General features: G+C 47.7%; 1 protein-coding gene across 14 annotated transcripts in view; it reads right to left on the reverse strand.

The window, feature by feature from the left end:
* LOC133133138 (unconventional myosin-XVIIIa-like) overlaps positions 1–25638 on the reverse strand; it is a 131712-nt gene that overhangs the window by 55184 nt on the left and 50890 nt on the right. For all 14 annotated transcript variants that reach the window (XM_061249177.1, XM_061249173.1, XM_061249171.1 and 11 more), the window contains 14 exons: positions 24228–24404; positions 21991–22201; positions 20509–20651; positions 19776–19876; positions 18663–18726; positions 17277–17421; positions 13762–13935; positions 12633–12723; positions 11360–11552; positions 9073–9159; positions 5523–5664; positions 5172–5331; positions 4616–4802; positions 3822–4059 (listed from right to left, as the gene is read on the reverse strand). In XM_061249177.1, the coding sequence (XP_061105161.1) occupies positions 3822–4059; positions 4616–4802; positions 5172–5331; positions 5523–5664; positions 9073–9159; positions 11360–11552; positions 12633–12723; positions 13762–13935; positions 17277–17421; positions 18663–18726; positions 19776–19876; positions 20509–20651; positions 21991–22201; positions 24228–24404 (2113 nt within the window). The remainder of the gene's footprint in view (positions 1–3821; positions 4060–4615; positions 4803–5171; positions 5332–5522; positions 5665–9072; positions 9160–11359; positions 11553–12632; positions 12724–13761; positions 13936–17276; positions 17422–18662; positions 18727–19775; positions 19877–20508; positions 20652–21990; positions 22202–24227; positions 24405–25638) is intronic.

The raw sequence follows: 25638 nt of genomic DNA on the forward strand, positions 1-25638 counted from the left end.
TTCTCTCACTGTCTGTCTTTTCTCTCTGTCTTTCTCTCAACAACCATCATCCTAACAGTACAAAAAAAACAACATTTTTTAAACATATGTAATGTACATTAACATTTTTTAACTAGTAAATAATATTTTTCAATTAAATGCATTCTTATGTTTGCAATATATGATGACCTGTCATTGTTAGGCGTTTACTCACTGGCCCTCAGACATAGCAAACTGAGACATATTGAGCAGTGAGTGAGGCTGTTGGTCCTTCTCCAAAAAAAGGCTGGCTGCTTTTGCGCAGTTGTCAAGGAGGCAAATTTTATGTCTTATTAAAATAGCTTTTCCTTATGGCTGAGTATTTTAGGCAATACAGAAGGATGTGTATCTCTCGCTACCTCTCCTGTCTTCCAGAGAACACATGCATTCCATGTTTTTTTGTGTCTAGCTTTTTCAATTGTTAAGGTGTGGTCATTAAGCCATTAAGGATCTGTCTCTACTTTGTATTTGACAGCGAGGAGATACTCTGCCAATTATATTCCAGATTTAGGGCCAAATATCAATCAGCCTAAACTTGTTTTTGTATTGTGATTGTCAAGCACTGCCAGTCTGAGAGTTCATTGTTAGTTTGCTATTAGTTGGTTTGAGAGTCTCATGACCAGCTGAGAGGACTCTTTTTAGGGTTCAGATCTTGAAATTGCAGTGTCATGGGGAATCCAAAATGTAAGAGCTCATTTTAAATGTTTATTATCTATTCTGTACTGCGACTATTGGTGGGTGTTTTTCTTTAGATGTTTAATACCATTTTACATGCAAGGCCTCTATAGGATGCTTGTCCCACCTAGTGTAGTCGAGATTACTGAGTGGACGCTCAGTTATTTAGCTGAGGCTTTTATCAAAAGTGACTAACAGTTAATTAGACAAAGTAGGGGCCAATCCTCCATGGAGCAATGTGGGGATAAGGGCCTTGTACAAGTGCCCAAAAGCTGCACTGATCTTATTGTGGCTACACTGGGGCTTGAACCACCCACCTTCTAGGTCTCTGTCAAGCACCTTAGCCACTAGGCTATAGGCCACCCCAACTTCATTTCTATACAAGAAGAACAGCACACACCATCCGCCCCCCCTTGACTGTGGAATCCTTATGCATCCTGCATTTTTAGAAGCAATTCTAGCTTTGAGCGGAAACCATTGCATGCAATTTGGTTTTGTTACATGGGACACGTGTTTCTTGAAGGTGCAGGTTGCAAGTGACTGCATTATTATTATGTGTCTGCAAGTATCACCTCTATTGTTAGAAGCAGGAGGAAATGCTTTATTTAGAGGTATACAATAACTGAGCTTGAGTACCTGTTTTGTCTCCTTAGAAAGATACTAAAATCATGAATCTTTTGATGACAATATCATACTGCTCAGTCCTGCTTCTAAGAACATAAGGGAACTTTAATGAGTAGCTTCCCATTTCAGCTAAGTCAGTTCTGCCTCTCACAGTTTCCAGCTTCTAGCCGTGCCCCTCTGAGGGCAAGGTTCTGCCCTACGTTTGTTTGAAGCACATAAAATTTGGGCCTTCATTCACTTGGATGGCTTATTAAGATCGACACATTCAGGGAGTCCAGAGAGTGGACATTTTGGGAACATCCCATAAATATCTGCTGTTGGTATGCACAGAGGTTGATATCTGCTGTTGGTATTAACAGAGGATTCGGTCTTAAAGCTGCTCTGGCAATATCTACATCTTCATCAGTGATTTCAGGAAGATTCAGCGAACTTTGGGTCTTTGGACTTTCCTTTCAGTTTTGTGGGACTTTTTGGAGACACACGCTGGGGTTTGGCACTTTCTTTTATTGTTTTCCTTTATAACTGGTAGTTGTTTTTGTCTGTTACTTGCCTGTTTAATGTAGTTGACCCTAGTCTTTAGATTTAGACGTAGATTTTTATGTTGACATAAGGTTGCTCCGCTGAACCACAAATGTGGCAATTTATTTGGTAATTGATATCTTTTGATAATAATTAGGAAATTAAATTAAATTAAATTAAATTAAATTTTACATGTTGGATAAGTGAAGGGTTTTAACAGTTGATGCGCGTTTGTTCGGCGTAAAAAAGTCTCTCTCTCGTCTCTATCTCTCACTCTCATCCCTCTTCCCCAGCCCCTTCAGCCCACTCGCGGCCCCCTCAGGATCCCACTCTCACTTCAACATCTATTTTACCCCATATCCAGGCGAGGACTTCCCCGATGGGCACAAGAGTCCTGAGCTGCACTGGAACCTTATCCAGCCTGAAATAACTACGCTACCTGCCGCAATTTCATCCTATCTCGACTTAGCCCAGTTCCATTATGCAAAGTAACGCGCAGATATCCACTCAAAACATATCGTCGATTGCCGCCAGGGGACCGAGAGAGGAATTCTCAGCACTTTTGCCATGCTATCGTTTACAAAGGGGACTTTTTGTGGATTTATATCCTCTCCAGAGAAATTTGTTCGTATAATAACTGTGTGGAGTTCCATAAAGATATTGCTTGGTCTCAAATCAGATTGCTCAAATTCCATTGCCTCCATTATTATCACTCCAGGTCATTTTTACTGCCGCCTCTGTTAAAGTTATTTGTGTTCCTTCACGTTTTGTCCACAGTGATCTGAACTGTGAACATTAACTGTGCTCTGTAAAGAGCAGCAATAATTTCCACCGCAAGAGAATTACATCAGATCAAATGAAGATTGATTGGTTTGACAGACTGGTTTGACTGGCTTGACTGATGAACGATTTCATAACAATGCCCTTGGTCCCCTGGTTTCACTTCATTACGCTACAAAATGAACACTAATAGCTCTCTCGCAAAATGATGACAGAATATATGAGCGCAAGGACATCTGATGACATGAACAGCCTTCTCTATTGTTTTCTGTATTTGTCTTCTGTGTTGACCGGGAGAGGCTAATTCTGGTGCTGGTGAGCATGGTGGGGTCTGCTGGTGTTCGCTCTTAACCCTTGTATGATGTACAATTTGAAATAAGTGATTCGATTCTGAACTGAATGTTCTAATACTGAAGGAATATAACTCCTGGTAATTGAAAGTTCAGAAACAGTAGCTCTCAAGTTCAGTCCTGGGGTATGCTCTGTTTTTGTTCCAACCACAAATGCAATCCTAGAATTCTAACTAGCTGTAAATTTTTCTAATTTTGGTGGCTTTCATTTTTAGAGGGGGTATTTGACCTCTTGAGCCACAGTATGTCTGAAATAGCAATGCATGCAATGAAGAATAAATTCCCATATTCATATTATGCTATATTGCAAACAATTAAGTAAAGCTATATACTTTTTTTTTTTTTTTAATTAAAATTAAAGACTGAGGCAAAGCAATAGGTTCCTAATTAGGTTGTTCAACATGTGTCCTTTATTCTTTTTCCTTAAATATATTAACATTAATGGTTATCATTTGCTTTGTCCTTAAATTCTTGATTTCTTCCAGATGATTAGTTTTAGTGGTTATTCTTTCACCAATTGCGGGCCTACTGATTCACCTCAGCCTTTAATTTGCAATTACAACTTTTTAAACTTTTTAACATTCCAAAAAACACATTTAGCTCATCGCACCGAGTTATTTGACCATAATTTGGTTTCTGATTTTCAGTGGAAAGTAAAAACGTAAAAGACCATGCCAGTCCAAAAGTCCAGGTCCAGGGTTGGCCACCCCTGGTGTAGAGAGCATCTAGACTGCGTTGAGCCTGGTCTAGCACACCTCGAGTGTACACTCGTGTCTTGTTACTCGGTCAGAAAGGAGCTGAAACACACAGTGATGTGGGTGTAGCGTCCCTGGCCGGTCTTCAGGCTGGGCCTACCTTGCCTGTAGATCCTCAGGGCGTCCAGGAGCTTGGAGCCTCGGAGCTGGGCCCGCAGCAGGGCCACGTCCAGCTGCATCAGCCCCGAGTCCAGGTTCTCCCCGTACGGCTCGCCCTCCCCGCCCCGGGGAGAGGGGCCCCCTGGGAGCCTCGCGTCCCCACTCAGGGCATCCGCCTTGGGCAGCAGGCAGTGCACGAAGTGCACCCTGGACCTCCGCACCGTGTCGAGTAGAGCGTCCTGTCAGACAACCACAGCGCCACTCAATTTAGGGCTGTCCTTCAGCAACCATTTTATGATATAATATTGTATTTTTTTGATATTGTTTCCTAGAAACAAAAGGCCTAATCCAGGCCCATTGACACAGCTCACATTTCATAATGGATATTTGCAAAACAGTTTCTGAGAATTGCACTCAGGTTATTCAGGTTATTATAATGGCTGCCGTGCCTCACCCAGCTGGGTGCTACGCATGGCGGTTTCCCCTCTCACCACTGTAAAGCAGTTTGAGTGAGAAATGTGCTATACAAATGCAGTGATCTATCAAACTACCCATTCAAACACCTGTGACGGAATTCAAACCTGCCCCCATCTGGTTAAAAATGGAAGCTACAAGGCCACAATTCAATTCAAAATTTGGATATTTCAGTTCCGGTCACATTAACCAGCCACAGTTAAAAACTCTGTAATAAGAGTCAAAGCAAGGCCAATGCAGAGTAAGAACAGTCCCACTTCAGGAAGCCCTGAGGTTGGTAGAGGTCACATGGTCACAGACAGCCCCTCCCACCACACTCACCACTTGCAGCTTGATCTGGATGCAGAGGGACTTCTTCTTGACGGCGGCCACGCCCGTGGTGAAGGTCTTCCTCATGCTGGTGGCCCGACGCAGGGCCAGCTGGGATACGCCCTCCAGGCCCGCGATGGAGCCTGATAGGACGGTGGCTCCGCCCGTGCGTCCTGCGAACAGGCCACTGATGTTCTTCCTGCGGGAGAGAGAGGCGGGACGAGAGGTTCTTTCAAAGGCCACCGGAGCGAAAACCCACCTTCACCCGCTCGTAAATATCAGCCGTTTGGCACAAAGTCAGCAGCTTTACGGCCTCTTCGGACTCTTAATCTTAATTCTTATTACCCCTTAAAAAACTCTGATTTAATATATTGCGCATCCCGAGCAGAGGGAATAGAAGCAGCAGCTTCAGCATGTGCTTTGGAGGAGGAACTGGAAGACGTTGAACGCCGGGATAGGGCGAGAAATTTGATTTGGGAATTTAAGATTGGGGTGGAAAAGCAATGGCAACAGTGAGAGACAGAAACTGAGCAGGACAGATTGTAAAGCAGGGTGAGAGAGGCCTTACTTCTGTGAGTCCTGCAATAGGCTGGCGGCGTTGAGGGAGGCGGGGTTCTGCTTGGCGTGGTTCAGCCAGCCCCGTGCGTCGTACTCCACCCAGTCCGTCCCGTGGCTGTGCCCGAGCAGGAAGTGATGCGGCCGCTCACTCTTCAGCAGTAAGGTGTGGCCTGGGATGGAGGACAGGAAGTGACACGGTCACCACCACGACAGCTCTGCTGCGGGGTGTTTTGGGGTGTGGAAACCGAAGCCGTAGTGACGCCCTTTGACCTTGGTGCACGCTTAGTCAAATTGGCTGTAAGTCGCTTTGGATAAAACCGTAGGCTAAATAAGATAATATTAATAGTTATTTAATGTTCACCTTTGCTCTCCCCCTCAGCCGGGCCGTAGTAGCTGAAGAGCCGCTCCAGAAGACTGTCCTCCGAGCCCCCAGGCTGCAGGGCCTCCTCCTCCATCAGCCAGAGCAGCCCCCGCGCCTCGTCTGTCCGAGCCATGGTCCTCACCTGAGACACACACGCACACACGCACACACGCACACACGCACGCATACACGCACACACGCACGCATACACACACGCATACACGCACACACACACAAACACGCGCACACACACACACACAAACACGCGCACACACACACACAAACACGCACACACACAAACACACAAACAAACACAGGTGAGACCTCCCTATCAGTAGGACAACAAGAGCAGACACGACCTACCCACATATCCATGCAGAAACGCACCGTTCCACTGCAGCTCCGGAGACGCGGAGAACAGGGAGGCGAAGCGTCGCAGAAAACGAGAGGCTCACGCACCGCGTCCGGCCTTCGGACAGCCCACGCACGCTGACTCACCTCACAGAGAGACGCTGGCCGGCCTACGCACGCCCGCGCACGCTCCAAATCCAAACGCAGCTAACTCCGCTTCCAATATCGCCATATTTCTCTTCTTCAGAGTTTTATTTCCCAAGTACGCAACACTTCAAAACCTCCAGCCATAAACAGGCCTCTTCCTCCCCAAGACTTGGGTCAAAGATGGATATGTTTCTGTGCTCTACTGATCTTGCCTGCTGCAATTGAGCTGTCCAAGAGGACCAGAAGGTGGGGTTCGCACTTTCTGAGAATATCATAGTCCAGGCATTCCAGTACACCAGATAAGCTCAGTAAAGTGCAGAAAAGTATTTGTATACAAAACAAATATGTAGTTGGCCCAGGTCTGCTGCACACACAGACCATATTCTCTAATAGGCAGCCTCACAGAATATGTATTTGACACGCACCTGTTGCCATAACAAGCACCCGGCCCTTGGCTGTTCTGTAAACAGTACTGCAAAGCCTAAACTCTCCTGTTTAAAGCTTGGGCCTTTAAAAAAAATAACCTCCGTGTAACAAAACAAGACTTATTTCATCAAGGCAGTTATTTAGTATCTGAACCTAAAAAGCCAAAGCCAAACAGAGCTATTACCCTGGCACTCTAATTAAGGCTAATGTAAGAATAAAACATTCAAAGCGGTCAGGGATTCATGAACACGGGCACTCCAGGCAGTCCACTTAAGTAATTAATGGCAGGGACGGAAGCCACAAATTTGTTTTTTGGTTGTCTTATCTTTTGGTATTATTCAGCTCTTATGCTGGGAGAGCCAATTAAGGGCTCGCAGGGAAAGGGGGGCCGGCACGAAAACCATAACAGGAGGAGATAATAACATGATAAAAGGCATCCGTACATGTGCTAATGTCGGACGCCCCTCCGGAGACTGAGACTTTCTATTTTTTTCTAGCGCCGCGCGTAACCTCTCGTGCTATTTTCATAAAGCGCGTGCGGTCTGATTGCTCCTCTCTGGCCCAGTGCCAGATACTGCTGTAGTAATATCTAGTCTCAGGACGGCGGACACAAACAACGTGCTCTAATGAGAAGGAGGTTAACTGTAACGGCTGTACTGGCGATGGTCTCTGGCCACTGCGGTGGTGCTGCTGTGATGGAGGAAGGCCATGTAGGCTACACTTCCAGAGCCAGGGCCATGCTACCCGCACACACGGCTCAACGGCGCACGCTCCTGCAACCTGCCCTAAGACCACTGCCGCAATGGGAAGAAGGCTGAACAGACTGGACTCTTTGAATGTGAGAGGGGGTGTATAGGGGAGGGCTTCGAGTGCAGCCTGTAGCCTAGTGGCTAAGGTACATGACTAAGACCATGAAGGTTGATCCGCACTGCTGTTGGGACCTTCAGCAAGGCCCTTAACCCCACATTGCTCCAGAGGGGATTGTCCCCTGCGTAGTCTAATCAACTGTAAGTCACTTTGCATAAAAGCATCAGCTAAATAACAAATTCTTATATAATTGTTTCTGGAGAGTGTTACCTATTTGACTTATTTATCCATCTTCTTGTTTTATCCCTGATTAGGCTTGGAGGTGTCCTACCAACCGTGAAACAGCAGAGCCGCCCAACCCAAAGGGTTCAATCTCACGTGTCACTTCCTGCGACCAGCATGCCTGAAATCTCGCCGTTCAGAGGCGTTTACAAGTATTGAGTGAAGCCCACCCTCGGCATCTTTGAATTCTATACATCGTGCAGGCTTTTTACACTGCGTGCTTCTCATCCCAATTTGTCGCGCTGATAAACCGATGAGTAAAATAATCTTTGAGAAAAAATCGATGTAGCTCGTGTCGGACGCCTTTGTTCTGGGTGACAGACCCGCACAATAGAGGCTCAGTCAGCTCAGAGAAAGAACAGATCAAACATGACAGTAATAAACGACTTTGAGGTAACTATAATTAGGAAAAAAAACGCGTCCGCCGTAAAAAAAATGAAATAAAACACTCAGCGATTGCTAAAAAAAAAAATGAAAAAAAAATGTGATGAGATAGGACAAGTAATAACCGCCAAACTGCTTAAACGCTCCGCTAACAACAACGATGGGACCGCACTGTGAATGTTTAAACAGCTCAATACTCAGCAATGCCTGAGACTGGTAGCATTGCGCTCATTCAATAGATTCTTTAACAGCAATTTGCTATTCTCCCCCAATTCGGAATTACAAATCGTAATTGTCGTCGTCTTTCGAAATGGGCGCCAGCCAGCCACCCTAAATGCAATCAGGCAATCAGGCAGAACATTGGGGCCCCAATCATTCGAAGGAATCGCCACGGGCGATGAGACAGAGGCCCCTGTTCACTGAACTCCTCCCACCCCGTCATCATGTCCAATACGGCCCTTACACTGCCGTACGCACCACCAGGGAGGAATCTGGGAGAACGGAGGCTAAAGGCTAATCCAGTGGAGAGCCAGGGTTGTAGCTCAATCTAAAGTGACTACAACCCAGAAGTTTACTCTTCAATGTAAAGTCAATGGTATAATTGTGGTCAAAATACAAAGTCAATCATTTTTTTCCCCATAAGAAAATGAATCAGTGTTTTTTCTTCATCTAATGCCTCCCCATTTGCCAATTTTCTTGAAGTTATGTGTTATTCGGACAATACAGTAATACTTTGTCGACCAATCAGGGACAGACATCACTCTGACACGCTTATTGGAGGAGGTGCATCAGCAACCCTGCTGTGCAGTCTATGGCTCCAAAATGTACAACATGGCGGTGCCGGTAAACATGACTTCCCAGGCTTCAAAGTGCTTTTCACAAGCCCATGGATAGCAAGTGGGGGACGTAACAGGAACTTGGTCCATATTTTCCTACAGCCAATGCTAACAACCCAGAGCTGCAGCTCAAACTAAAGCAACTACAACCCAGAGCTGCAGCTCCAACTAAAGTGACTACAACTCAGAGCTGCAGCTCAAACAAAAGCGACCATAACTGCAGACAGCAGCCTTCTTCCTTAGTGCAGTGGCCAGAGCTGGCAGGTTGGACTGATCGGTGTGAAAGACAAAGGGGAATGTGAAGTCAGAAGTCTTACCAGGGCTTGACTTGATGCTTGGTCTACAGCAGCTACAGACAGTGATGAGCTTGGCTCTACATCATCTAAAGCAAGCTCTATGTTTTCCTAAAGGGGACAGAGGGTTGATTAGTAAAGTGATTACAACATGATTGTAAAGTTATGGCTCCAATATGTAAGCTGTATGTAAGTGATTAATCAACTTCACGCACCACTAATATTCAATAAAAAATAATTTTATTGTTGCTTTTATTGTTACTCCTGTGAACAATTAATGTACAAGCTAGCAGGTGAGCCAGTTTTTTTACCTAGCAAATTCAGCAATCTGACATTGCTAGGCTCAATAGTAAATAACACCAAGCTCACAAGTTAGCAAGAAGCACTGATTTTGTATTAAATTCAGGCATTAAATTCAGCAACAATTTTAATTTAGCACTTTTCCCAAATGTTCCAGGATGAAAACTAGTGGACCATTCCTAAAAGAATTTGGATCTTTAAGGGAAAATTCAGTTTGAATTTTTTTGATGTGTGTGTGAACAGTTACCGAGTACATTTTCCATGTCAAATCAGAAAACATTTCATTTTCAATAATCACAAGAAAAGACAAAGAATTAAACACATACTGTACATACGTATAACTTGCCTTTCATTATGTTAGAACAAATACATGTAGACAATGAGTGTGATTGTGTTTAGAGACACAGTTACTTTGGTTATCAGAGCTGACTGAAATTCGAAACAGCAGGCTAATCACCACCAAGACGTGTTACAAAGCGATGTCCTCCACAGAATAGAGGGAAAACAAGCTGCAAGGAGTGTGTGTCCAGTTAGTAATGCTCGACTGCTCCTGAAGGACAGTGTGTGTGTGTGTTTGTGAGTGTTTGTGTGAGTGTTTGCGTGTGCATGTGCGTCTGCGTGTCTGTATGCTCGTGTGTTTGTGCGTATGTGTGTATGTGTGTTAGTGTGCACGTGCGTGTACGTGTGTGTGCGTGCGTGTGTGTGTGTGCATGCAATCAAGGCCTTCTTCAGTTGTGTGCCCCCTTGAGTGATGCACACCCAGGTGGAAGCACTTGTTCTCTCTTATCTATTCTAACTCGTTCTGGATAAGAACAGCTGCTAAATGAGTGCAGTGTGATGCAATGCATGCTGGGCCGGTGGATGGCATTAGCTGACTGGGCTGCTGTATACACAAGGCTCATCATTGTCAGTTTTAACCGATTTCCTGCATTATTATAATCCGGTTTTCACCCGTTTTTTTTTTAATTTTTTTTTTTAATGTCATATTTTTAATCCGATTTTCACCCGTTTTTAAAATGGAAAATAAAACCTGAAAAATTCCCAGATTTAAGTAAAAAAATGATGAGCCTTATGTATACAGATGTGAACCCTCTACTCCCTGCCCTTCCCGCACCCCCAAAACTGTGCTCCGTTGCACAGGACATGACCACAGCGGTCTCTCGGGGAGGGAGGGGGCCTGTCGGACTGTGAGACCTGAAGCTGGGGAGGGGCAGTGTCTGAAGCAGGTGGCCTGACTGAAGCAGAGAACCAGGCTGCTGTGTGCATTCAGCCAGCAGGCCCGTGCTGCATTAAAACCCCGCCCAGAGACGGAGCGGTCTCCCAGAAAAACAGCCGCTGTTGCAGCCGCCACCGGCAGGTTCTTCATTACTGCTCCAGCCCAGGAGACAGGAGCCATCAGCAGTGCTCTGGCACAGAGGGACTCCAGCAGTGCACCTCAGCTGGGCGAGTGGTGAATCTGCCGCCCGCGCCATTTTGTGTGTTGGGAGACGGGAGGGAAGGAAAAGGAGCCATCTTGGCTCAAGTGAGCTGCCAGCAAGTACTGCTAATGCCCAGCGGTAAGGTTGGTTCTGATGGGAGGAAGTGTACGTGCCTGACAGGAGTACCCCAGTGAGGAGGGAAAGCACCCCCCATCCCGAAATGAGGCACAAGGAAACCTCTGGGATTTGCCTGTGTGTTCAGAAGTCCGTCTGAATAAGGCCCTGAGGCAGTGTGCTGTGTGGTCTTTCTGTCATCCGCCATTCTGTTCAACCTGGCAGCCAATGCTGGGACATGAGCCCCCCCCCGTGTGCGTGTGTGAGAGAGAGTGTTTCTGTGTATGTGCATGCTTGCGTGCCTGTGTGTGTGTGTGTGTGTACGCGCCGTGAGTGTGTGCGCGCACGTGTGTGTGTGTGTTTTTGTGTGGGGTTGTGTGTGTGTGGGTGAGTGAGAGGGTATCTGTGTACGTGCATGCTTGCGTCCATGTCTGTGTGTGTGTGTGTGTGTGTGTGTGTGTGTGTGTGTGTGTGTGTACCTCCTTGTAGCGCTCCAGCTCCTGGACGAAGGTGCGCTCGTGGAACAGGGTCTGCAGCCGCTCCTGGGCGTAGTTGTGGCAGAGCTCCTCAAAGGTGGCGCCCCGGTCCCGCTTGGCCAGCCGCGGGTTCTGGAACCCCGGAGTGTCCACGATGAGCAGGGAGCACAGCGAGTGCTGGCTGGACTTCAGAGCGCTGGGACAGAGACACGTGCAGTCAGACAGAGACACAGACAAACACAGCTCAGGCACAGACAGCCAATCACAGACCGCAGTCACAGACAAACACACTTCAGGCACAGACAGCCAATCAAAGACAACAGTCACAGAAAACATATCTCAGGCACAGACGCCCAATCAGAGACAGGCAGTCACAGACAGCCAATCAGAGACTGGCAGTCACACACAGCCAATCAGAGACTGGCAGTCACACACAGCCAATCAGAGACTGGCAGTCACACACAGCCAATCAGAGACAGGCAGTCACACACAGCCAATCAGAGACAGGCAGTCACAGACAGCCAATCAGAGACAGGCAGTCACAGACAGCCAATCAGAGACAGGCAGTCACAGACAGCCAATCAGAGACAGGCAGTCACAGACAGCCAATCAGAGATAGGCAGTCACAGACACCCACTCAGAGACAGGCAGTCACAGACAGCCAATCAGAGATAGGCAGTCACAGACACCCACTCAGAGACAGGCAGTCACAGACAGCCAATCAGAGACAGGCAGTCACAGACAGCCAATCAGAGACAGGCAGTCACAGACAGCCAATCAGAGACAGGCAGTCACAGACAGCCAATCAGAGACAGGCAGTCACAGACAGCCAATCAGAGATAGGCAGTCACAGACACCCACTCAGAGACAGACAGTCACAGACAGCCAATCAGAGATAGGCAGTCACAGACAGCCAATCAGAGATAGGCAGTCACAGACACCCACTCAGAGACAGGCAGTCACAGATAGTCACAGCCCGCAGAGTCACACAGAGGCGCACAGCAAAAATGTACAGAACCACAAAGAGAGGAAAAAGAACGGAGACAACAAAAGCCCTCAGACGCCGCACACATTCAACAAGTGTTTTCTTAGGGGAACGGGGATGTGACATTGCCAACAGAGCGCTACAAACAAAGCACGCAAAACAATCCCGATTCGGCCAGGGAGAAGGGAAGACCGGCCCGATCTCGGGTAGGACGACTCCATTTGGGAGCGTCCGTGGCGGGAACGAAGCGGGCTGTCTGGTTGGGGCCGCGGGGGGACCGGGCGGCCTTACCGATTGATGAGGGAGATGAGCAGCGTGAAGACCTCGGAGTACAGGCTGGCCGCAATGGCCTCCAGACACTCCAGGGCCGAGAACTTGGAGCCTGAGAGAGACGAGACAGCGCAGGACAAAGGCCGCACATAAAAAATCCCATCACACACTCCATTAAAAATGCCTTACTGAGCGCACGGAGGAAATGCAAAGCTTGGGCCTCCGCACTCCGTTCACAACCCAGACCTGCGACAAGACTACAGCTCCTACTTTTACCCCGGGCGGGGAGGAAAAACGCACGATTAACTTTACCGCAATTGTGGCTAGCTCTGATAAATCGCACAAGGTTACTCTGTGCGTTTAATCCGCATTCCCTCCTCACAATTTTTGCAGTCTCGCACGAACGTCCCAAAAAAAACATCACGGCTAACTTGTGAAATTCAGCACACCGAGCATTTATGCCATTTCATTCACGTTATCTGCCAGAGGGCCAGTTTTGTGAATCCAGACAGACACTTTGTTGCTCCTGACAGGCAATTGGACATGCTATTAATCTGTTTCCCTGTGAATATTCCTTGATTTTTCTGTACACAGAATGTGAAAAAGGATATCAGAAAACAATACAGCTGTAACTACACTCACGAAACCATGACAACTGAATGTTTTTCAAGCTACGGATTCAAACATTCTGGCGTACAGCCTGAAACCTTTTTTGTGCAAGTCTGACGGAGGTAGTCACTGAATTACATTGATCGACACACCTGTTTTTTAACCTAAAGGGTTGAAATAAGAGCACAATGGATTTCTGTTTAACCCTCACATTATGTTCAGATTTTATGACTACTTTTATGTTTGGGGTCCATTATGTTTGGGTACATTTTCTGCAGCTAAACGGTAAAGCTACCCCCACACAACACCTTTGTATGCAAAGTAGAGGACTTCTGAAAACATAGCATTATGTTTATTTAATCTTTACCGTTTAATCACACCAAATGATAAAATGTGAAAAATCATACAGGATCAAGATTAAAAAAAGGTTAGCTGGTTTTTAAGGGACGTGAAACACTGAACGAGGTCAGACAGAATATGAAGGTTAACAGGTCAGGGCTGCAACTGATCAGATTGGCCCTCGGAGTGGCGGCTCTCCTACCTGAGCCGTCCCCGGACCCCGTGTCGTCGGGCCCCTGGCGGAAGGAGGTGGACTTCTGGAGGCCCCCCTTGGGCTGGTGCTTGAAGATGGAGGAGGAGAGCTCTTCCAGCGAGCAGCCCAGCAGGTAGGCTGCCTTCTGCGCCCACTCGTGACGGGCGAACTGCTTCCGGCCGGCTGCGGAGAACACACAACCCATGTCAGTGCTTCTGCAACGCCCGCTTCCCAGCATGCATCGAGAGGAACAACCAGTACACAGCCAGCCTTGCTAGTGCAGTCACTGACGGCAGGTGTGGGCTTTTCGTCGGTCTGACTGACGCAAGGCTGCTGGCTCTGGGGTTCATACAGCGTAGAATACACTCTAATAAGACATACTGGTGATAATGGGCCCAATGTTCCATGGTAAATGGTTTAAAATGGAGAGACTCTCATGTAGGCGGTCTAATAAGCTTGTACTACACTTTAAGAGCCATTATGTGTACTCTCAGGGCCATTGATACAGAAAAACCTCCTGTATCAAAAGACATGATGGAGGACATGATGTCCCCTTAAAAAATGTTCAAGTATTATACATGGATTTTCTTAATGTACAAGTACTTGCTTTCAATAATTACCTTAGAGGCTTGGATACATCTTTGTATGTTTGACTCCTGAATCTTAATGCATGCTTGAATTGTACTTTTATATTTTTTATGTATGCATTTCATTTGTTCACAGGTCCCTCTTGCAAAAGAGATCTTTATCTCAATGAGACTACCTGCATAAATAAAGGGTAAACATTTTTATTTATTTTTTTATTTTTTTAAGTATGAAGAGTAAGCATATGCACTTTAGCATATGCCCGCATCAAAGGAAAGTTCCGGAACATTCAGAATTTTGGAGACTGACGCCATTTGTGTAAATAAAGGATATATATATATTTATTTATTTTTTTTAAGTATGAAGAGTAACATGGAAAGGGCATCATCTGTGCCGCTTCAGTATATGCCCACATCAAAGGCAAGTCCCGGAACATTCTGAATTTTGGAGACTCACAATGCAGGCGAACAAAATGCATGTTCCGCAGTCCCTTTGTTCAAATGGAGCCTGAAGTTTGGTTAAAAAATAAACCTGGAAACATTCTGGCCTACAGAGGCAGTGATGAAAGGTACTTCAATATTAACAAGTTTTGTGTTCAGTCAGGGGACGGAAGAGGAACAGCAGAGATATTAAAGCAAACAGAGCGGGAGTCATCAAACGGCCAGACAGGTAGCCGAGTTGGACTCCATACCGCAGGCGGTATGCTACGAAGCCATTGGGGGGGTAGGAAAAGAACAGCATTTCTCAAGGTGATGAAAGCAAAGACAACAGAACACCAACAACAACAACAACAACAACAACAAAAAAAAACTATTAAAATGCAAATGACAATATGTGTGGAAGTAGTGATAATAGCATTGAGAAAACGACAAAAAAACACCACAAAGTCAATTTTTCTCTTCTTTTTTTTACCTTCGTCTGTCGCGGCATTGCAATTGGAATAGCATGCAACGCACAAGGGGGGAAAAAAAATGGTTGGTTAGGAACACAATGGAAACACGCCGATGCTCTCCTCATTTCTGTCAATTACCCTACCCCCTCCCCCCCCCCGCCCTACCCCCCCACAGAGAGACGGCTCAGACAGCCGGACAGAGTGCAGAGAGGCGTTCACTCGTCTAAGTGGGGAGACATGCTTCGCACACGCAAAAGAGAGGCGGACAGACAGAAGCGAGAGGACCCTGCTTTGAGCGGCTGGAACTGATGCGGTGAGACATTAGCGTCATCTTTCATCCCCTTCATTTCGCACGGAGTCGGAGCTCCAGCATGACACGCAACGCAGAACGAGCGCTTCCCCTGAACACCCTCCCCTCCATTTTACATCAGCTCGGCCTGTTTACCTGGAGCCGGACAGGCCACTGAACCGTCGACAGTAAACAATCATTATTTCCCCGTCACTTCGCCTGTCTTTTAATCGCTACCGGGAGAGAAATGTCAACACTGCCCTCTGCTGGCGGATCCACCCGAAGTGCTCCTATTGTTCAGGAGCCTCCCGTTTTTCCAACACGAGAGCTTCCTTTGCTAGCTTCGGGTCTTAAACGCGTTGGTAATTACCTGTGAAATTTACTGTTGATTAAATACAAAGCTAACACTAATTTTAATGTTCTATGAAATACAGATGCGATTCAGGTTAAGCCTTGAAATGACATTTTCACCACACACTTTGGTTCCGGCTCTGCTGAAAAGCGCATTCTGGTCTTCTGCTTAATTATTGTCACCGCTCAAGAGAATGCACGCTGATGTGGAAAAGCAGGCAAAAGTTGATTCAGTTAACAAAGCGGATAAAATCCTCAAAGCGTTTTACCCCCCGACAGTCTGTTAAAAATCATCCGGGTGTGTATGAACCCTATTACAATCACTTGGATGGCTTTGCACAAATGTATACGGTTGAGAATGTAGAGGACTTGATGATGTCTGTGCTTGGGGCAAAATTCTCGCTTCCTGGATTTCAGAGAATGAAGGGAGAAAGGGGAACAGTGAGGGAGAGGTCTGTCCAGTGTGACAGGACAAACGTATGTGTGTCTGTGTGTGAGTGTGTGTGTGTATGTGTGTGTGTTTGTGTGTGTGTTTGTGGGGAAGCGTGTGTGTGTGTATGTACATCAGTGTGTGTGTGTATACGTGTGTGAGTGTGTTTATGAGTGAGTGTGTGTGTGTGTGTGTGTGTGTGTGTGTGTGTGTGTGTGTGAGCGTGTGTGGGGATCATGTTTATGACTGTGTGTGAGGTGTGTGTGTGTGGGGGAGCATGTTTATGACTGTGTGTGAGGTGTGTGTGTGGGGGAGCATGTTTATGACTGTGTGTCTGTGTGTGTGTGGGGGGAGTTGTGTGCACTTGTGTCCACTTGCGTGGGTCTGTGTGTGAGCTTGTGTATTCGCCTGTGCTTGTGTGTCAGGACCACAGAACAGTTACAGTCCAGGGCCCTGTAGTGTGGGAGGACACACAGACAGACAAACAGGCAGACAGAGACTCAGGAGATTGAGTAGTCGAAGGCTGAGTGATCAAAATGTTCATTACCAAATCCATCTACGACTGAAACTGCGGAGGAAGGCAATATCAGAGAGGGTGAGCAAACATTCCAGCTGCAGAAACAACCATTTTCATTACAAGAGGCTCAACCGAGCCAAGAGCATTGACTCCACAACCACACTCGCAAATTACACAGCTTTTCAAATCCAAGTTCCTCTTTTGTGCGCAGTTAGCAAACATTGTTTCTGTCTCTCTTTGCTTTCTTAATGAGCGTCTGTGCGTGCACACATCTTCGGAGTCCTTTTCTCTTCGATTAAAAAAACATACGCTCAAAAGCATGTAGCCTTGTGTTAAACATCTAAAAATGTAAAAGCGCACATAAATATGCGGGCATGACCCTGACTGTCGCTTGCAACAGCGATTTCAGAGTAGGGCTGGCCTTCGGTTCTGATTTCAGGAGGGCGGGGTGGGGTCTTACCTTTTGTGGCCCCTGCGGCCCCTAAGTGGTATATGGCCCCCAGGATGAGCCAGAACGCCCTCTGCTCGTCTCCTGTGATCCCTAAGACCTTCATGGCCGCCTGCAGCTTAGTGAACTGCTGTGATGCCCTCTGTTTGTCTTCAGGCTGGGACGTGAGGTTAGCGGCGGGAAGGGGAGAGAGAGAGAGCGTTTATGTTTCTGAGTGACAAAGAGGGACCGTGCGTGACACACCCATATTCTCACGCACATCCTTTCCCATGGAGATGAGGCCAGGAGTGATGGCCACTGTTGTCTGGGGGAGTTCATTAAGTCTCTCTGTGACAATTAATGCCCCCTTAAAACCTCACCAGTCATGGATACAATGCATAGCAGTGCATGTCACAGCAGAAACATATTACATAGACAACATACTGTACATACATAATTATACAGAACTGTATATCATTCTCTTTGACTATATCAGGGCTTCTCAACGACTCAACTCTGTTCCTGGAGATCTACTCTCCTGTAGGCTTTCATTTCAACCCCTGCTCTAAATAAATCTCTCAGGATAAAAAGTGTCTGCCTGGCAAAGGTACAAATATACACTCAATGAGCACTTTATTAGGTACACCTGTACACCAGCTTGTTAATGCAAATATTTAATCAGCCAATCATGTGGCAGCAACTAAATGCATAAAAGAATTCAGACATGGTCAAGAGGTTCAGCTGTTGTTCAGATCAAATGTCAGAACAGGGACGAATTGTGATCTAAGTGACTTTGACCGTGAAATGACTGTTGGAACCAGACCGGATGGTTTGAGTATCTCAGTAACTAACTGCTGATCTCCTGGAATTTTCACGCACAACAGTCTCTAGATTTTGCAGAGAATGATGCAAAAAACATCCAGTGAGCAGCAGTTCCAGCAGAAACGCGTTGTTAATGAGAGAGGTCAGAGGAGAATGGCCAGACTGGTCGAAGCTGACAGGAAGGTGACAGTCACACAAATAACCACGCATTACAACAGTGGTGTGCAGAAGAGCATCTCTGAACACACAATGTGACAAACGTTTAAGTGGATAGGCTACAGCAGCAGAAGACCAATAAGTCTAAAAAATAAGTCTAAATAAATACTTAATAAAGTGCAGACACACACACACACAAAAACAACACACACTTGCTACATATTAACCCTATGATATCAATCCTTATTACTTGAAAGCCACATTTCCTGCACATATGTAAAGTGGTAATAACCCTTTAACTCATTTGCACCCACGGCGCTCTAAATGAGTCATTTCCAGGGGGTGCGTGGGGAGTCTGTTGTTCTTAGCCGAGCTCTAAATGTCAACATTATCATAAAAAGCAAGGCGGCGTGCCTGAACACAGAGACCCTGCGGAGCTACCTTGGACTGAGGCATGATTCCGAAAGCACTGTTCTCCGCGAAGTGGTTGAAGTGCAGCTCCGTTCTGCAGGGGACAGACAAAAAAAGAAGCATTAAGTAACCATGACAACCGTAACTATGCGAGAGCAACGCACGGCCGAGCCGTCCGTCCTGGCCTTGAGCACGCAGCGGTCGCGGGAGAGAACGCTCTCCGATTGGTCAATCGCAGAGTCGGGTACGGGGCTGTGAGCAGAGCTTGTCGGCATTCCTCCTCCGCATCGACGCGGCAGAGCGCCCGCGGCCCCCAGCTGTGAAGCCCGTCGAGGGAACGGCCCGCGATCGATCCGGCTTCACCGCCGACGGCCCGGAGCGTGGGCACGGGAACACGGCGAGAGGAAGTGGACACGCGTGTGAGAAACGGAGAGAACAGAACGTTCCGTCCGTGCCCCCTCTCCGCTCCCCCTAGCCTTTCAGCGTCAGTTCGGCGGCTGTATTAATGTACACGTGTTTAAAGTACGGTCGGACCTCAGAGAACCGAACGCGTCCAGAATGAAGGTCGTTCGGAAAACTGACATTTTTGGAATTCTGAAATTGACGTTGAAATTCAGCAGTTCTAGGAAATTAAATATCTATTTCAGTTCAGTTTGTTTCGAGTCATAATAAACCAATGACCTGGATGGCATTCGCCAAAACGATAACCGTCATAAAAGTGCAATCACATTGGCTAACCAACAATAGGTCAAATCAGAAGCAAATCCATATAGTGATGTTGGCAAAGCTCGCACTCTTGTGGATGAACACCAATGGTAAGCGAAAGTCAAAGTCGCCACTTCCATTGTCTGTAGCTATCAGTGCGATGCAATCTTAACTGGATTAAAAATGAGCAGATTCTGTCCTGGTCCCTTTTTATATCAAAAGCAGGACTTTCCTTATCGGCTGCTCTTTAGCAACAGGTGTCAAGCTCACTCCCTTGTTTAATTTTAATATAACTTTTTTCAATTAATAGCATTCCTTGTTTGCGTTTGGCAGTTGTCATTTTGCACTAATGTTATACTTCCGATTCCACACCCTGTGTTTGGGCTCTGCGGGACGTGCGTTTGGGTCGTCAGCTGTGCTGGTCGGCTCGGGCCTCACCTGAGGGAGCCGTCCGCTCCAGCCATCATGTAGTAGAAGACGTTGAAGGTGGCCTCTCCCTCCGGCCTCCTGGTCACCCGCAGCTTCTCCAGCAGCATCGTCTGCAGCAAACCCGAGCACAACGCCAGTCTTTATATGATATACAATAATAGTAATAGGACATCCCATCATTGAAACAGGCTCACTGACATGTTGACTCACCCTCTGCCTGGATTTATACATTCAACATTCAACATCAGCGTGTTCCCAGAGAAGGGGGAGGGTGTTGTGGCTTCAAGGTGTTGTTGCTGCAATTTCTACATTTATGCTTTGTATGTACACATATGCATGTGTGCATCAGCATATCTGTGTCAACATGAGCATACGTACCTATTTTTGTATGCAAGTCTGTGTGTATATGCTTATAGATGTGTGTGTGCGTGAGTGCGGGTGTGAGTGCGGGTGTTTGTGTGTGTGAGTCAGTGTGTGTTTGTGTATGTGGGTGTATATGTGTGTGTGTGTGTGTGTGTGTGTGTATATGTGTGTGTGTGTGTGTGTGTTTGTGTATATGTGTGTGTGTGTGTGTGTGTGTGTGTTTGTGTATATGTGTGTGTGTGTTTGTGTATATGTGTGTGTGTGTGTGTGTGTGTGTATATGTGTGTGTGTGTGTTTGTGTATATGTGTGTGTGCGTGTGTGTATATGTATGTGTGTGTATGTGTGTGAGAGTGTGTACGCTCTGCAGTTATGATGTACCTGAATGGAAGCAGACGCCACCTGGCCAGTCTGGTCAAAGTCCAGTGAGACGATCTGGGAGAAGCGGCTGGCGTTCCCGTTCATGGGCGTGCCGCTGTTCCCGAAGGCCTCCAGGATGGTGTAGACGGCCTGCCACTTCTCCGCTGGAGACAGACACGGAGGAGAGCCGGTTACCCCACACCTAGAGCCCACTGTCAGCCGCCCTGCACCACCATGAGCCTGTCCAGGCAACCGCACACGGTGTGAGGCAAGGCCTCCTGAATCCTGACACCTGCTTGACTAATAAACCAACAATCACTTCCTGCTCCTGACCAATCACAATCCTCTGTAGATGTGGCTCCAATTAGAGGCAGTGATTCAGGCCGGCTCGACTATCGATTTACAACTTAAAGCCGGCTGGAACCAGCGAGAACCAATCAGATAGCGGAAAACCGATCCGACAAACCGCAGTTTCCCCTTTCCAGGTGGGCTAAAAAGATAACTTCTGTCAGCTGCCATCGTAACGTGACGCCCTGCAGCGCCGCAGGAAGTGATGTCACCGATCAACCCCCCCGTCAGCTCAGATAACGCCCCGGTGCAGAGTGTCAGGGGTGACGGACACCGCGGGGCTGGCTATTGAGCGGAGGCTAATGGGCACGGCTGGGCCTAATTATCCCAGAGCCTCGTCCCCATTCATCACCGCCCACGCCCGGGGGCTGAGCCGGCGTCATTGATCCGCACCCCCCCTCCCCCACCTCCTCGCTGTCTCCCACTCGCCACGGGATTGATGAGGGACAGCCCTGTGTGCGGCAGGCAGGGGGTGGGGTCACTCTGGAGGGGGGTGGACCGATCTGCAGGGGGGGCCGAGGTGGCGTGAGGTGGTTCTGCATGACAGTGTGCTAGGGGGAGGGCTCACTGTACTAGGGGGTGGAGTCACTCTGCTATAGGGAGGGGTCACTGTGCTAGGGGGAGGGGTCACTGTGCTAGGGGGTGGAGTCACTCTGCTATAGGGAGGGGTCACTGTGCTAGGGGGTGGAGTCACTCTGCTATAGGGAGGGGTCACTGTGCTAGGGGGTGGAGTCACTCTGCTATAGGGAGGGGTCACTGAGCTAGGGGACGGGGTGACTCCGCTAGGGGACGGGGTGACTCCGCTAGGGGACGGGGTGACTCCGCTAGGGGACGGGGTCACTTTGATGGGAGGTCACTATGCTGGGGGACGGGGTGACTCCGCTAGGGGACGGGGTCACTTTGATGGGAGGTCACTATGCTGGGGGACGGGGTGACTCCGCTAGGGGACGGGGTGACTCCGCTAGGGGACGGGGTCACTTTGATGGGAGGTCACTATGCTGGGGGACGGGGTGACTCCGCTAGGGGACGGGGTGACTCCGCTAGGGGACGGGGTGACTCAGTTAGGGGGCCGTGTCAGCTGTACGTTCCCCATTTCTCCGACAACGTGCTGCTGCTTCGTACACAAGCTCGACCACCCCAGCCTCCCACACTCACCGGAGAAGATCTTCCCAGAGCTGCCGGCGATGGACAGCAGGTACTGCACCAGGTGCTGGGCGTTGGTGGTCTTGCCGCTGCCGCTGCGGCCCAGCAGCACCACGGACTGGTCCTGCCGCGTGGTCAGCAGGCTGCGGTACGCCGTCTGGGCCACGCCGTAAATGTGAGGAGCCGCATCCTCCCTCCGGCAGCCTTTAAACATGTGCATCACCTACATACATACACACGCACGCACGCGCACACACACACGTGCACGCACACACACACACGCGCACACACACACGCACGCATGCACCCACACACACACACACACGCACGCACGCGCACACACACACGCACGTGCACACACACACGCACACACACAGCACACACACAGCACACACAGCACACACAGCACACACAGCACACACACAGAGTGAGCAACAGACAGAAGACAGGAAAAATGAGAGAGAGAATGAGGGAAAGAGAGTAAGATGTAGTGTGGCAACATCTGTCTTCATTTAACAATCATTTCAATCAACTATTTCCGAAATATCTTTTAAAATGCTTTTAATCGCATGAGAACTTTTAAGGTCTGGCTTTTCTAACCGTCATCCTAACTGTCATTTCCGTTAATTTAATTTCTCTCACTCTGGTGATTGTTCCTGAAAAGAGCTCGTTTGTGTGGTTTCAGCCGTTTCCTCATAGGCCTCCTTTGTATTTACGGTTACTCTGCGTGGAGCACTTAGAGCTAAAAAGCATGAAAATGAAAGACCGAGTGTAAATACAGATACTGCAACCGTTATTAATCCTTAACTGCTGCAACCCACAGACCGCAAACAACAAAACCGACTCCTCGCCCAACGCTCAGATTTCACATTTACCGCTGTCACAACATTACCGTTGTCACCGGAGCCCAATATATGTGAACCGTGATTTAGACTCATTGCAGGTTACAGTGCCCATCAACAATGACACTCAGACATCATTGTAAAAACTGTTCAGTCGAGCACAGGGCAAATTGACAATATTGGAAGGGAAATAGGCGGAGAATTGCAACAATGTGCCAATTTAAAACAAGGCTGGTGACACTAATGATCTGACCGACTTTATAATTGACAGGTGAGTGATCGTGCCCTGGGTTTCTGGAGTGTAGCGAGGAGGCCAATCAGGGCAGAGGGAGGTGAGGCAAGGGGCGGGGCCCCACACAAGATGCAGTTGTGCTGTCATTAGCTCAGTGCTGGGCAACTCCAGGCCTGTAGGATTTTGCTGCCACCGGTTACCCTGGCTCAATCAGCTAATTAGCCATATGCACCATGACCTATTCACTCGTAAATTAGACCATAGCAAAATGCTACAAGACAAGAACATTTATCAGCTGCTGTTTATATCACCGAATGAGGCTATAAACGACAGATTATGTAAATGATGGGGCTAATTCAATAATTAAGAGCAGACATTCATCTGAAATCCAGAACCAGATACGGCCCACCTCGCGCTCCACCTTTAGCCATGAGTCCGCCATGAGCCATGAGCCGCGGCTTAACTGCGGCGGCCTTAAATCTGGCTGAGCTCCGTCCGCCCCCCTGACAATTGTCATTTCTCGCGTTTATAGTCAGCCGTCGCTGCCCTTCTTTGAGCACCCGGACGTGCGGCCGTAATTCTCCATCTCCGCTCCTCACAGAGGGACAGGTAGCCTCCCAGTCAGCCGTCCGCGGATAATCACCTCGTTACGCTGGGGCTGATGGAGAGGCGGAATGGCGGCCCCCCGGGGCGGCTATCTGCGCCGTACCCCCCCATCCCCAGTCAGGGCGTGCAGAGCGTGACTTACACCGCATTACTACACATGCTCGCCGCCATATTTTACACCGCCGTGAAGTAGGTCACGGCAAACGGCTCTCCCCTTTACACGACACCGCTGACGGAGAACAGCGCAGACGCGCAGACCGCCGGTTAAAGGCTGTGAAATTAAATGTGCGATTAAATATCCAGGTAAACGATTCCAGTTTGTTCATTCTGACTTAAGCCGTATTGCAGGGATCGTCAACTCACGGTCCTCGAGGGCCGAGAACTGCTGGTTTTCCACTCTCCCTTTACCTCGGTTAGGTGTGAAGACAGTCAGGCCAACTAACTGTTCAGTTAATTACCTGACGGGCTGGATTTGGATTCAAGGACCAGATTTGATGACCCCCGCCGAATCGGATACGGGTTCGAGGGACGAAGGCCTCAGCAGACAGAGGGATTGTGGGATGTCGTACCTTTTCGGAGTACATGGAGGGGGCGCTGAGGGGGTTGATGACCACCATGTTGGTTCCGGCCTGCGTGTGGATGAGGTTTCCGCCATAGCGCTGCCGCAGGGTGTGGATGGCGCTCGACTCGTTCAGGTAGAGCAGCGAGGCCAGGTCCTCAACACGGTCGTACGTCGGGGGGTTCGCCTATCCGGGGGGAGAGGTCAAAGGTCAGCAAGGAAGAACCATTACATTACAGTCATTTACAGAGCCCTGCATAAAGTTTGGGACAAAAACTTTTTTACCTCTGTACTCCACAATTTTAGATTTGTAATACAAAAACATGTTTTTAAAGTGCACATTGTCAGATCTGAATAAAGGGCATGTAAATGAGGGTAGTTATGTTTAATATTTTGTTGCATATCCTTTGAATGCCATGAACACTAATATAAACACTGTTGTAATTTCTACATGGTGAAACCAAAATGTATAAAAATGCCCTTTTATTAAAATCTGACAATGTACATTTTAACCACAAATAATTATTATAATCTTTTTTTAAATAAATCTCAAATTGTGGAGTACAGAGGCAAATAAATAAATGATGGGTCTTTGTCCCAAACATTATGGAGGGCACTGGAGCTGATGCTACAGTGGGCTTTGCTCAAGGGCCCGACAGCTGCATGGATCCCATGGTGGCCAAAATATTATAAAGATGCCATACAGGAGCCTTGTTGAAAGCATCTAGTACAACAATGTGAGTCTATGGTTAGGTCATAGTTAAGACAAAGAGCACACTCATGAGAGTGGTAAACCTAGGTAGTAGTGTTGTGGGGAGAGTGTGTAGAGACACAGCGCACAAATGTGTATAATTCACAGAACCAGAGGAAAGCAAGAAATATTATGTGTGACAAATCTCATCCCATTTCTTCACAGTTTATGCAACTTCCCTCAGGCAAGTGATAGAGGATGCCAAGAGCCATTAAGCATCTCTATAAGAGTTCATTTGTTCTGAATGCAGTAAGTATTCTGAATAAAAATCGCTGTATGTTCGCGTATTTGCACATTTTCGTTGGACAATCCCTGATGAGTATTTATTAGTACATGGCCAATGTGTTTTATGTGTGTGCTGTATTCTATGGCTGTAATGTGTTGTGTATGACACGTGTAGCCAAAGACAAATCTCCACAGTTTTTCCATTATTTTTCACAGAATAAATCCCACACAAACCTGGAGCATTCAGAGCCAGGTCAACTGCAACTAGAAGAGTTTGACCCATGAGAATAATAGGCTTGGGGAAAATGGCGACATAAAGTCGTCAGCTCCTTGAGGCTGGTAATATTCAATTAGCCAGGCGGTTTGAAGTTTTGACATTATCTCTGCTCTCAGTGTAAAAGACAGTCAGCCAAATTGCTCTAACCGGCAGTAGCCACGGCGGTAA

Source organism: Conger conger, chromosome 7 (genome assembly GCF_963514075.1).
Source record: "Conger conger chromosome 7, fConCon1.1, whole genome shotgun sequence".
Taxonomy (NCBI): domain Eukaryota; kingdom Metazoa; phylum Chordata; class Actinopteri; order Anguilliformes; family Congridae; genus Conger; species Conger conger.